This window comes from Canis lupus, chromosome 15 (genome assembly GCF_003254725.2).
Source record: "Canis lupus dingo isolate Sandy chromosome 15, ASM325472v2, whole genome shotgun sequence".
NCBI lineage: Eukaryota > Metazoa > Chordata > Mammalia > Carnivora > Canidae > Canis > Canis lupus.
Window position 1 is genome coordinate 3526787 of NC_064257.1, and position 12789 is coordinate 3539575.

The window sequence follows — 12789 nt, forward strand, 5'->3', positions numbered from 1 at the left end:
CAGAGGGAGAAGCAGGCTCCATGCAGGGAGCCCGATGTGGGATTCGATCTGCAGTCTCCAGGATCGCGCCCTGGGCCAAAGGCAGGCGCCAAACCTCTGCGCCACCCAGGGATCCTCAGTATTTTATTTCAATTTCAATACAGTTGGAACAACAAGCAGTAATGGGGGTACATGGAGTTGGCCAACTTAATTTCCACTAAGCCTAACTCAAAAGCTTCATTCGACTCTGCACAATATTTAATAAAGCCGACTCTGAGACAGATGGCTGGTGATAATGACATTCTCATATCATCTTGTTGAACTCCAACTTACAGCAAAAATGGCCTAAGCATCATTCTTGGTATTCTTAGGTTATGATGTTACCACTAATAAAATTATGTTGAGTTCTGTAAGAAGAGGATTGTGATGGATGATGATACGACAGTTTGTTTTCAAAATGTTTTGGTTAATTTTTTTTAAAGATTTTATTTATTTATTCATGAGAGACACAGGCAGAGGGAGAAGCAGGTTCCATGCAGTGAGCCCAACATGGGACTTGATCCCAGGTCTCCAGGATCATGCCCTGGGCTGAAGACAGCGCTAAACCACTGAGCCACCCAGGCTGCCCTGTTTTCAAAATGTTAACACTGGGTTCAACACACTGTCTTCCATAATTGAATGAGCACTGGGCATCACAGTGTGAAGAAAGGTGCTAGAAACTAATAATGATTTTAAAAGTACTAAAAAATTAACAGGACTCTGATAAAAATTTCGTTGTCGGCTATTAGAAGGCGGTCAAAGAATATTACTGTTCATCATGTGAAAAGCCCCGGAATAAAACTCATTTCAGAACCATTCTTCTCAAGAGCTCAGGGTACCTTACTGTTCCTAATAGCCCTCAAAAGAATGCTGAGGGAGAAACGAGGAGAAATAAGGGCGAGGGATGTGACTTTCATTTGGAAGTCAGATTCGATGAGACACAGTGAGGGTTGAGTCTCACTAAAAGGAAAATACTTGCACACGCATACACACATAAACACACACATTCTCTCTCTCTCACAAACACACACACACACACATAAAACCAAAAACATAGCCATAATAGCTGCCTCCTAGACCAGAACCAAACTGGCCTGGAAGACATGAAATTTCAGAAATTGGTCTAGAATCATGACAAATGGAGTCTGGCAAGAAATCTCAAGGATAGAGAAAATACCCCAAGAAACAAAGTGAGCCCAGCCGCTGGTTCAGTCTGACCTTGACCCAGGCTGCCTGCTCCATTTGTTGAAAATGGCCCTGCAAGGCATCCATCCGAGCTGCAGTCTGCTCCACCAGGTCCTGGAAGGACCCCTGCAGTTCATTCAGAAGCCTCAGCATCTGCCGGTTCTGCTGAGGGGACATGTCCTGGGCATGCTCAGAGATAAAGAACTGAATATCAAAAGCAAGAGCATCTAGCTGAGATTTCCTTTCAGCCATGGGCTGCTTCAAATCCTAAGTAAGGAAATGAAAATAAATAAATAAATAAATAAATAAATAAATAAATAAATAAATAAATAAAATAAAAACCTTCTAATTCTCTATTAAAGCAGAAGCTGTTGGCTTTAATCAAACAGTCAACATAAATAAAGAGGGGTTAATTTGCTGTATTTTTATGGATATTGATCATTTCTAGAGCCAAACCAGCACAGGAAAGCTCTCTCACTTCTGGTCTCTCCAAACTCTTCATATATTACCATTTGGTCTACTTTACTGGACCCTGATCTCCAAATGCAGTAAACTTTTAAGGTCTGAGATGGATCTGCTTAATTGTGTTTTCTTAGGTTCAAATATATATTTGGTTTTGTCCAGCAGTGAGTTACTGGTAGGCCAGAAGTGGGGAAGTATTTCATTTATTTGTAGTTCACTAAGATGTGACTTTTAGAGTAAATAATGTTGCTTATACGATTTAAGGGTGAAAAGATTCCAGTCAGACTTTCTTACATAATAGTTATATATACATACCCACCTAAGCACTAGACTTTATCTGTTTTCAGACAATTAAAAGCACGCAACTTTCCCATAACCATTTAGAGATCATCAGCTATGTAACATTGGATACAACAAAAACAATTAAGATATCTACATCTCTATCGCTTTGAAACTGAGATGGTCAGCAATCCTGCAGAGCTGACTGAAAGGTCTTCTTGGGTATTTATCATCAAGCTAAGTGTCTTTCTTCATCTGTGACTAATGGACTTGGGAAACTGTCATTAGGAAAACAAGACTTACCTGCCTTTGGCTCCGGGCATGTTTCTGGAGACCCAGGATTGAGTTCAACATTGGGCTCCCTGCAGGGAGCCTGCTTCTCTCTCTGCCTATGTCTCTGCCTTTGTCTCTCATGAATAAATAAATAAATCTTAAAAAAAAAGAAGAAGAAGAAAAGAAAGAAAGAAAGAAAGAAAGAAAGAAAGAAAGAAAGAAAGAAAGAAAGAAAGAAAGAAAGAAAGAAAGAAAGAGAGAGAGAGAGAGAGACGGAGGGAGGGAGGGAGGAAACAAGACTTGGACTGTGGCTGTCTTCCCATAAGGGCATTCATAACTAGGGGAGAAAAAAAAATAACTAGGGGAGGAAACCGTGTATGTATGACATGCTCTGTTTTTATATCATATGCTACATCACAGAAATTTTTTTCACTCTTGCTTTTTTTTTTTAAATACTCTGTTAGTGAACAGATCAAGTCTGCAATTCACTTGCCTAACGACAGATTTGGAGGAAAAGGCATGAACGAAGATGGCAGGTCAACTCTTTCAAGACAAAAAGGGATGGGTGGTATACAAGAAGCCTGACCATGGACAAACCGTGTCTGCTTCCTCTTAAGGTGGGGGGAAAAGTACAGGATAGAACAGAAGGAGAGGACATCTTCAGTTCTACTCTGATTTTAGAAGGAATTTAAGGAGTGTACTATCTATAGCAGGAGGTAGATTAACCAGTGTGAGTAATGTCTGATATTATCTTAAGTATAACCAAAACAAAGAACAATGTTGGGAGGGGGAAAAAAAAAGTGAGTATCTCACGGTTTATTCTTTTCTCACTGACTTATAAAAAGAATCAATTAATTTAAAGCTTAAGAAGAAGAAAAGGGAAGAAAGAAAGAAGAAGAAGAAGAAAGAAGAAAGAAGAAAGAAGAAAGAAGAAAGAAGAATAGCCTCTCTCTAGATCAGGGGTTGGCAATCAACAGTCCCTAAGCCAAATCAGCCTGCCACTTGTTTTTGTAAATAAAGTTTTATTATAACACATCCATGAACATTCATTTATGTACTATCTATAGCTGCTTTCATGTTTCAAAGCAAAGGTAACTGGCAGCTACAAAAATGGTCCATTTGTGTATGACCTGCAAGGCCTAAAATATTTACTATCTGGCCCTTTACAGAAAGTTTGCCAAGCCATGCTCTCAATCATGGATCAACAAAGTCTCCTGAAATTGGCATGTGTAAAATTAGAAACAAAGGATGGATACTAGGTGCTCAGCTATAAAGACAAGATGAAGTTATAATAATAGGCCTTTATGCAGACTCTCTGTCAGAGAATAGCTAAAAGGAGAAATAACCATAATCACCAAAGCTCCAAGGGCATGATAACCTAAAAAACTAAACACAGCAGACTTTATTTCTAAAATGGAAAAATAAAAAATAAAATAAAATGGAAAAATCGGTCTTTTTTTTTTCTTAAAGATTTTATTTATTTATTCACGAGAGACACAGAGAAAGCGAGAGAGAGAAAGAGGCAGAGACACAGGCAGAGGGAGAAGCAGGCTCCTGGGAGGAGCAGGAAGCCTGACGTGGGATCTCCACGTCTCCTGGATCTCGCCCTGGGCTGAAGGTGGTGCTAAACTGCTGAGCCACCCAGGCTGCCCAAAATCAGTCTTTCTTAGAAAGACAGGTATAGATACTGGTTTGCCTCGCAGGAAAATAAAATTGATGTAACACCAAGGACAATAAAAATGCACTTGAGGATGGGTAGAGAGCCTACCTCATACTGCTGGAGACAGTGTCTCAGGCTGTCAGTGTCGGTTTCATCGTTATATTCCTTGCTGTTCAGAAGAAGATTGGTATCGCCAACCCAGATTCTCAGATCTTGAAGTCTGCCTTCTAGCTGTTCATGCTGACTTAACACTTTAGTCTAAGAAATAAATGGCAAATTAGATTATGAAAATCTTCAAGCCTTCCCAGACTTTGTGTGAGCCTTTGTGAATAAAAACAAGAAGCAACCTTTTTTACTTCCATGGCACTCTGGAGGTGTAGTAGTCTGGAACTCCAGGTGTCACTCACAGAGCTGAGGGACTTCTGAAGATTCTTGGCATCTTTCTCTAGAGCCTTCAACAGTTGAGCAGGGACTTCTTGAGGCTGGCTGATGATAATCTGATTCACACACTCTAATTCCTGATTCACCAAAGTGGACAGATCTTTTAGCTCCCTGTCTAATACCTGAGAGGATAAAGTGGAGTTACCTTCAAATCAAGATCAGAACTCTTGCTAGTTAGGAATCAGCTGCAATGGGCAGCCCTGGTGGCGCAGCAGTTTAGTGCTGCCTGCAGCCCAGGGCATGATCCTGGAGACCCAGGATCGAGTCCCATGTCGGGCTCCCTGCATGGAGCCTGCTTCTCCCTCTGCCTGTGTCTCTGCCTCTTTCTGTGTCTCTCATGAACGAATGAATGAATGAATGAATGAATGAATGAATAAATAAATAAATAAATAAATAAATAAAGGAGTCAGCTGCAAAGAATATTCTATCACCCCATGCCTACAGCTGCTTTTCAACTTATGTTTTTATGTATGTTCGATTGTTTGTTTGGTTCTTACCATCACTAATTCTTGAGGTAGGCAGAATAGATATTATTCCAGATTTATAGAAGAGATGCCTCAGCATTCGAAAATGTTATTTTTAATTTTATTTTATTTTAGTCTGAGGTCACCCACTTCAGCAGTGGAGCCAGGACTGGGATTCAGGTTTCCTGATTCAATCTAATGCACTTTCCACTACAACCTGCTGCCTCTTTAAGAGTGTCATTACACTATATCCAATATGACACAAAACAAGTCAAACAAAAGAACGACTCTTCTGGGGCACCTGGGTGGTTCAGTCAGTTAAGCGTGTCTGACTTCGGCTCAGGTCATGATTTCTGGGTCCAGGGATCGAGCCCTTCATTGGCTTCCCTACTATCTGCTCTCTCTCTCTCTCTCCTGCTCTGTCCCCCACCCCCCGTGTGTAGTCTCACTCTCAAATAAATAAATAAAACATTGAAAAAAAAAAAAAAAAAGGAATTCTTCTACTCCAAATTCCAAGGGGGCAGAACCAAAAAATATAAAAATATAAAAATATCCCAACTCAGCCTTCCCACTCAACCAGTCTATGATATTCTGATCCTCGGCAAAGAAGCCAGAAATATGCTATGGCGGTTCTGGGCATCATCCTCACCTGCCCTTCAGCCGCCCTACCCAAGGCCGTAGGGTATTGGATATTGAGAGACTACTTAACTTCTACAGGCTGTTCTCATTGTGACTCCAATCTGGTGACAAGTCTTATCTCGGTTGTCGGAAAGGGCTCCTCTTCCTCCCCCTCAAGCTGTCTGATTTTATGTCCTTGGGAACCTCATGCCATCCATTATCATTTCTTCTCTCCCCAAACTTCAAGTTTTCCTTTTCTATTGGTTCCTCCTTATTGGCCCCAAAATCCACTGAAAATATTCCTCTTTCAATGAATGCATCTCCTCCAGCTAGTATCTTACCTCTCTCCTTGCCTGCACCACCAAGCTTCTGGAAAGAATGATTTACAATTCATTGCTCCGATCTTCCAACCTCCAACTGTTGGAACTTTTCACTGCAACTGTGTTTATAACCTACAATTCCACTGAAACTGTTCTTATTAAGGTTACCACTGACTCTCGGCACTAAATCCCCCTTTCAGCCCTCACTCAGTCTCCCTATTGGATTTACTCCCGCTGTAACTCCCCCCTTGAGTCTCTTCTGCTTTGGTTTTGGTGACACCAGTGTGTCCTGATGTTCTTCAGAGATTTCTAGTTTTTCAAATATATTTCTTTTTTTTGTCCTTTAAATGGTGGTATTTCCTTTCTTTCTTTTTTTCTTTTTAATAATTTTTCTTTTTTTTAGGTAGGCTCCATGCCCAGGGTATATCCCAACATGGGGCTTGAACTCACAACCTCAAGATCAAGACCTGAGCTGAGATCAAGAGTCAGATGGCTTAACTAACTGCGGCACCCAGATGCCCCTGAACATGTTTTTCTTCCTTAAATAGTCTCTGTTTCCTCCAAGCTGGTGGGCCTGCAGGAAGTCTCTGGGAACCCACCTTGGCCTGACACAGCAGATCCTGTAGCTCTGCCACGTTTCGGTCAAGAGGTTGAATCTGTTTGGTTCTCATTTCGATGTCTCGTAATAGAGAGAGGTAGGATACCAGCTTCTCATCATGTTCTAGACAGAGTTGCCGGTTAAATACATTCTGTGGAAGCAAAAAGAAAACTCACTCAGATTAGACATTCTCCTTTAATTCTGCCTTTAAAAGTAGGCCAGGTCTTATTGACAAATAGAAATTTTTACTACACACAGGTGGAATGAAATGAAACATGTTACTGTGTCTATGTTGTCCCAAATCAATAGTCCAAAAAAAAAGTGATTTTATTAACTTTCCCGGAGAGGCTCATGATTACCAATCCATAAGCACCGCAAAACTTCCAAAAGCTATTCCAACCACAGGTAGCATCACTCTAGTAGTTCATACTAGCTCCAATGCTATTTTCTAATTTAAAAACCTTGCACGTTTCAGAAAGACATTCTACCTAATTTTCTAACAACAGTGTAACAAACAGAAGGTAGTAAACTAAGTTATACCTTAGAGAACCCTCTAGTCTCCCGAAACTGTGTGTATGCACACAATTGTACATACTGTAAACTCAATATCCAGTCAAGAGTTTTAGCATTAAACTAGTTAGATCTTAAAAAATATGTATACAAACACGCCAAATGGGAAACTTACTTTAGTTGTTCTGGAGGGCTCTAGGTTTACACCTTCATTTCCCCTTCCCCCAGCTGTAGTCGTGAAGGGAGTCTGTTCACCACCAGGGCTTTCTCTGAGCTTTTCCAGTGGTGTCTTCTCAGCCATCTTCAATGTAGGGTGTACGTGTGGTATTGGCTTTTCTTCACTGGTCTCTGGAATAGTGGGACTAATGGTGGCATCTTGTTGCCCTGAACTCTCTTTTTGAGACACATCTTTGAACAGTTTCTCTGGAAGAAGGGACACTAAGACTCTGGGAACACCCTGAGCTATGCCTTCAAAAGATGCTGCTTCTACACCTGTAACTGTAGAGTTTGACCTTTCTAGAAATTTCTCTCCCGTCATTTCCTGAGTTGTTACTATGTTAGATGCAAGAACTCCACAAATTTCACCATCACTTCTGTTGTCCTGATGATGAAAGTCCTTTCTGTCTGAGAATTCCAGATAATTGATTTCTTTTGGGTCTACTGTAGAAACTGTAGTTTCTTCTAACTTAAGAGTTCTTGTTGAGTCAAAAGGTAGCTCCTGGTATGACCTTTCTTTACATCCATCAGAGGAGCAAATCAGATCTTTGGTTTCTTTGGTCTTAAAAGTAACACAAGAATCTTGAAAAGAGTTGGTCTCCAGTCTGATGGTTCCTTGGAAAGGCTTGTTTGTTTCAGAAATTTGGGATCTGCCTGCAACTTGAGCCTTTCTAACTGATTCCTGGTAATGTAATCCTTCAGGTCTTGGGATCGTAGAAGAGGATGGTTCACTCTGGGCCCCACCAGTAATTTGGGATAAATTTTCTTCTTGTTTTAAGATTAAGGAGAGGCTTAGATTTTTTGCTTCTCCTTCACTGACCTGATAAGATTTGGAGAATGTTAAAGCATCCTGATTTACAGAAATCCCTTTGGGTATCACTGGGGAAGAGTTTTGAGTTTTACAAATTATAGAAAATCCCAGCTTTCTACCAGCTTCTTCTCCTTTTTCATTTATGGTTATTTCCACAGGTGGACTCTCTACATTGGATCCCTGGTCAGCTCTAATGGTGGTTTCTTGATTCAACTTTTCTTCAGAAAGAATTGGTTTGCATGTTTTGACACTTTCTTCTATTATCATCTTCCTCTTCCCCCTCTTACTTTTCTCGCTGGTATTCATTGGTTTCTGCTCACTCGGCAATTTGCCTGAAGTTTCATAATCTGATTCTTGTACTTCTGAAATAATTCTTTCCTGGTTTTCTACTATTTCTTTAGGAACTGGACCTGATATAGAATGTTTCATAAGAGAAGTAATTTCTCTGTGGGCCCCCATGTTTTCCTGCTCTTCATTTGTGTTTTTTTCCATGTCATCACTAGCCACCTCTTTGAGTTTAAAATTACAAACTTCCGAGTGAGAGTGTGTCACCAAACCTTGGCCCAATGGTGTACCTTTATGATGACCAGGAACTATGATACTGACAGATTCTTCAGCATCTGGAGAAGCTCTCCTTTTATCTTGAGCCTTGCATTCTAATTCCTTTAATGAAATATCTCTGCTCTTTTTGGCCTGTCCCCTGTCAGAAACTCTTGCTTTAACCTTTCCTTGTGCAGACTGACTTCCAATCTGAAATAATTTCTCACTTGCTCCTTTACCATTATTCATTCCAGCAGTCTGATTGCAATCAATTAACATTTCCTTTCTTAGAAATTCCTTTTCTATTTCACATACTTCAATTCCATCTTGCTTTTCAATCTGAGCCCTGTGATCACAGGACTCTAAAGTATCTATCTGGATCATAGTTGCCAGCTCAGGACTAATAAGTCTTTTCTCAACAGCTTCCTTTAGAGTCACTCTCTGATCATTAAATATGTCAACAATTCCTCCATTTACTACCTGACGAGACGCAATAATTCTGACCATGTTTTCATCCACTAATTCCTTTTCCAAAGCTGATGCTAAAGTCAGTCTTTTCCCTGTGGCAGTATCTATGATTCCCCCAGTATTTGCCTGAGCTTCCAGAACCTTCAGTGTAGATAAAAAGTCCACTTTTCCAAGCTGAGTTGCTTGAGACAGTGTTAGCACTTTGTCACTAGCCTCATCTTTAATGCCTGAGAAGGGAATTACTTCTAGATATCTCTGACCAGATTCAATATCAATCTTACATTTCTTTACTAATTCTGAATAAGGAACTATTCTGCAATTCTCAGGATCTACAATCCCATGCACCATTCCTGAAGACAATATTGCTTTATTACTTAACAGTCCTTCTTTTTCAGCTTCTGCCAAGGTCAATCTCTGGCTAGAAATGAGATCCACAAAGCTTCCAGTCAAAGCCTGAATTTCTTGGATTTCTCTTTTCAAGTCTGGGGTAACAAGATCTAATTTTATGGCTTCCAGAAGGGAAAGAGTTTCCTTCGTTTCAGGATGAAAAAACTGACAGACGCTTAAGTTCTCAGCTTTTTTGAGTTGCTTAGCTAAATCTTCATCAATGATGCCATGTTCAAAGGCATTATCAACAGAAAGTCTCATCCCAGATATATGGTGAATGATACCTCCATCTACCACCTGCTTTGTCAACAACCGAATAGCCTCCTCTCTCTCCAGAAGTCCTCTGTCAATGGACTGCATGATTGTTAAAGGAGCTTTGCTCTCAGGGTCCATGATTCCAGTTGTCTCCATTTGTAAGCTAATAAATCTCTCCCTCACTGCTTTCTCAGCATCTCTGCCTTTGGAAGCTTTCTCCAGATTTATAAGCTCTGTCTGGTCAGCACAGTCCACCAAGCCAAGATTTGAGGCCAAAGTCACCTGAAACCTTTTTGCCTCGTTTCAGGTCAACAATTCCACCAGTCACCACCTGCCCCTCTAAAATTCTGGAGGCTGTTTGTGTGTCAAGAAGTCCAAATGCAACTGCTTCCTTCACAGAGCAGAGTGTGCGGGTACGGGGGTCTAAGACTCCACTAATAGCTTTCTCTGCCATGAGGACATTATGTAACAGTTTCTCATCCATAAGACCTTCATCAATGACTTCTTCAGTGGTCAGAGACTCGCAGGTCTGAGAGTCAAAAAAGCCCCGAAACATGTTCAGTTTTCCCATAAGTTTCACAGCAGTGTGACTGGGCACGATACCTCGGGCTATTGCTTCATTTAGTAAGAGCTTCTGACCTGTGTTTTCGTGAATGATACCACTATCTAGTAATTGTGCAGATAATGTATTTAAGGTAGCTTCCTGGAGCATTTCTGAAGGATGACTGCATAACAGAGAGGGTTCATGATCATTATCTTCTGCATCTGTCTTTTCTAATGTCATCATACTACCACCTACAATGTCATGTCCTTCTGGATTTTGTTTATGGTCATCTCTACCTGAAAATGTTTTACTTAAGTTTTTCTTTTTGTCTAGAGTAGGAATATTCATGTTATTTTCAGACTCTAGTTTTGATTCTAAATTTAGCATTTTTTTCCTCTGAAATTGTGACTTCTTGCTTTGGGGTTTTAGGAGTGGCCTTTCACTTTCACCTGGAATTTCAATGTCAAGTGTGTTTGCTTGTTCTGTCCGACACAGAAAGGAAGTCTTTCCGGGAGTCTGCCATTCTTCATTCAGTTTCTCAACAGAAAAAGGATCTCTGCCTGCCGCCAAGGTCACATCTTCAGCTTCCTCAGTGGGTACTATATGGAGAAATCTCCTGCTAACATTTTCTCTGGTAGACATTCCTATTAGTTCTTCCTTTTTGGTATCTAGCAATTGTCTTTTTAACTCTGATTTGCCTTTATCTAAGACCATCAAAGTACCAACATTTGGATTTCTTACTTTTTGTTCCCCCACAAATAGGTCTCTTTGAAAGTTCTCTATTGGGGAAGCTTCAATTTCTACAGTGGTCGTTTTGCCCTTTGCTTCAGCACAATCTGCCTGATTAGGATATTCTTCATTCTGAAAGGAAGCCTGGAACTCACGTGGCTGCCTACTCAGCCCATCACAGAAAGTTTCTGTGGTTTTGACATTTATCGATTCTTGTAATCCCTCAGGAGTTTCTAGTCTCTGATGTCCAACTTCAAACATTTCTGGAGGACCTGCCTGATGTTCATCTCTTGCTGTCAGTGTCTCTATCAGTTTGTTGTCTAACAGGAGCAGCCTCTGTCCATCCCTCACATTGATATAGCTGTGAGTCATCAGCTGAAACAACAGCTTTTCACTCGGGCTTACCATGCCCTCTGTCTGGCTCTGGCTGCGTGGCAGACCTCCTGCTCCAGGATTAATGTTCAATTTGCTTCGTTCTGAAGAATCTGCTAATTGCATGTGGGGCATCACATCAGGTATGCAAACTGATCTTAAGTTATCAACAAGATCTTTGTCCAACATACCATCTTCTACTACTTTTTTCCAGGACCAAACCTCTGTGCTTGCTGGTAGAAATAGAGCTTTAATATGCTGTCGGCCACTAAGGATTTTATGAGCTAGTTCAGTAGACACAAGACCTTGTTCCAAGCCATCTGTGATTGGGAGGATCTCTCCAGATTCAGGCCACAGCAACCCCATGAACGACCAAAGGGACTCCAGAATCACAAGGGCAATCTTAGCAGCTACTAGATCATTGTTCACGGCTTCATCTATGGTCAGCCTATGCCCAGTGACTGTGTCTATGATGCCTCCTGTCTGAAGCTGCCTTATGAGAAGAGCACAGGCCATGTCTTGGTCAATCAAATTATGTCTTACAGCCTCTTCCACGGTAAGTCTGTGTCCTGTTCTTGGATCTACTATGCCACCAGCAAAAAGCTGAGCTTCCAGCAGCCGGACAGTGACCTGCCTATCTATTAGGCCTTCCTGAACTGCACGGAAGATGCTAACCTTCCGGCCTGATTTCAAGCTCACCATTCCCCCTGCCAATTGCTTGACAGGCAGCAGTTTCAACCCTGAGTCCTGGTGAACAATACATCTCTGCATCAGATCCAGCAAACTGACTTTCTCAGCTGTGTTGGGGTCTATCAAATTCTTGGATGATTTCAGGGAAGACTCTAACACTGAGTGAAGCCTTGCAGAGATGAGGCCTTGGTGAAAAGCCTCTTCTAGGTTAATGCAGCTCTTATTAGGGGAGAGATGGAAACCTCCAGCTGCCAGGTGAGCTTCTAAAACTTTCAGCCCAACTCTCTCACTGATTATTTTCTTCTCAATTGCTTCCACCACAGAAAGAAGGCCTTTGCTCTCAGTAAGCCTGCTTATTAAGGACAGGACATCCTGTAGCTCTTGGAACTGCTGGTACATCGGGGGATTAATGAGGTTTCTGGCTAGACCCTCCTCCAGAGAGAGCTTCTCACTGGTCTCAGGGGCAATGAGGCCAGACATGATAACCTGGGATTCCAGGAGCACAAGGCCTGTGTCTTGGTCAATGAGGCCCTTTTGCATGGCTTTGAAGATGGGAAATATCTCCACTGTGCCTAGGTCAATCACCCCAGCAATTGCTCTGCAACCCTAAAAAAAAAAAAAAATGAAAAAGAAAACTGAATCAGAGAAGCCCAACTGCTTAAAGGATTCATTTAAAGAACAACAGTTTATCAAATTCTGACCACAAGAAGAACCCAACCTGGGATGAGCCCCAATGTGTAGGAAACACTCTAAAGCCTGACCGCATTAATACTAAAACAGAATTTGTCAAAACCACAGAATGTTGAACATGGCCAGAAAATCACAGATTACTTGACTGATGGGTAGCATTAAGCATATCTGAGTGACAAGCTCTACAAAGTAGCAAGCAGTGAAAGTGAAAGATCAACTACTTCTAAGACTCACCACACAAAGGTTCCTCTAGAAATAC

The 12789-nt window shown here is 41.2% G+C and overlaps 1 protein-coding gene across 1 annotated transcript in view; it reads right to left on the minus strand.

Annotated features, from left to right (window-relative positions):
• Nucleotides 1–12789, minus strand: part of MACF1 (microtubule actin crosslinking factor 1) — a 233078-nt gene that overhangs the window by 112852 nt on the left and 107437 nt on the right. Inside the window, 6 exon segments of the mRNA XM_049093947.1 lie at nucleotides 1237–1470; nucleotides 3986–4135; nucleotides 4225–4440; nucleotides 6320–6469; nucleotides 7004–9787; nucleotides 9789–12446. Coding sequence (XP_048949904.1) covers nucleotides 1237–1470; nucleotides 3986–4135; nucleotides 4225–4440; nucleotides 6320–6469; nucleotides 7004–9787; nucleotides 9789–12446 — 6192 coding nt within the window.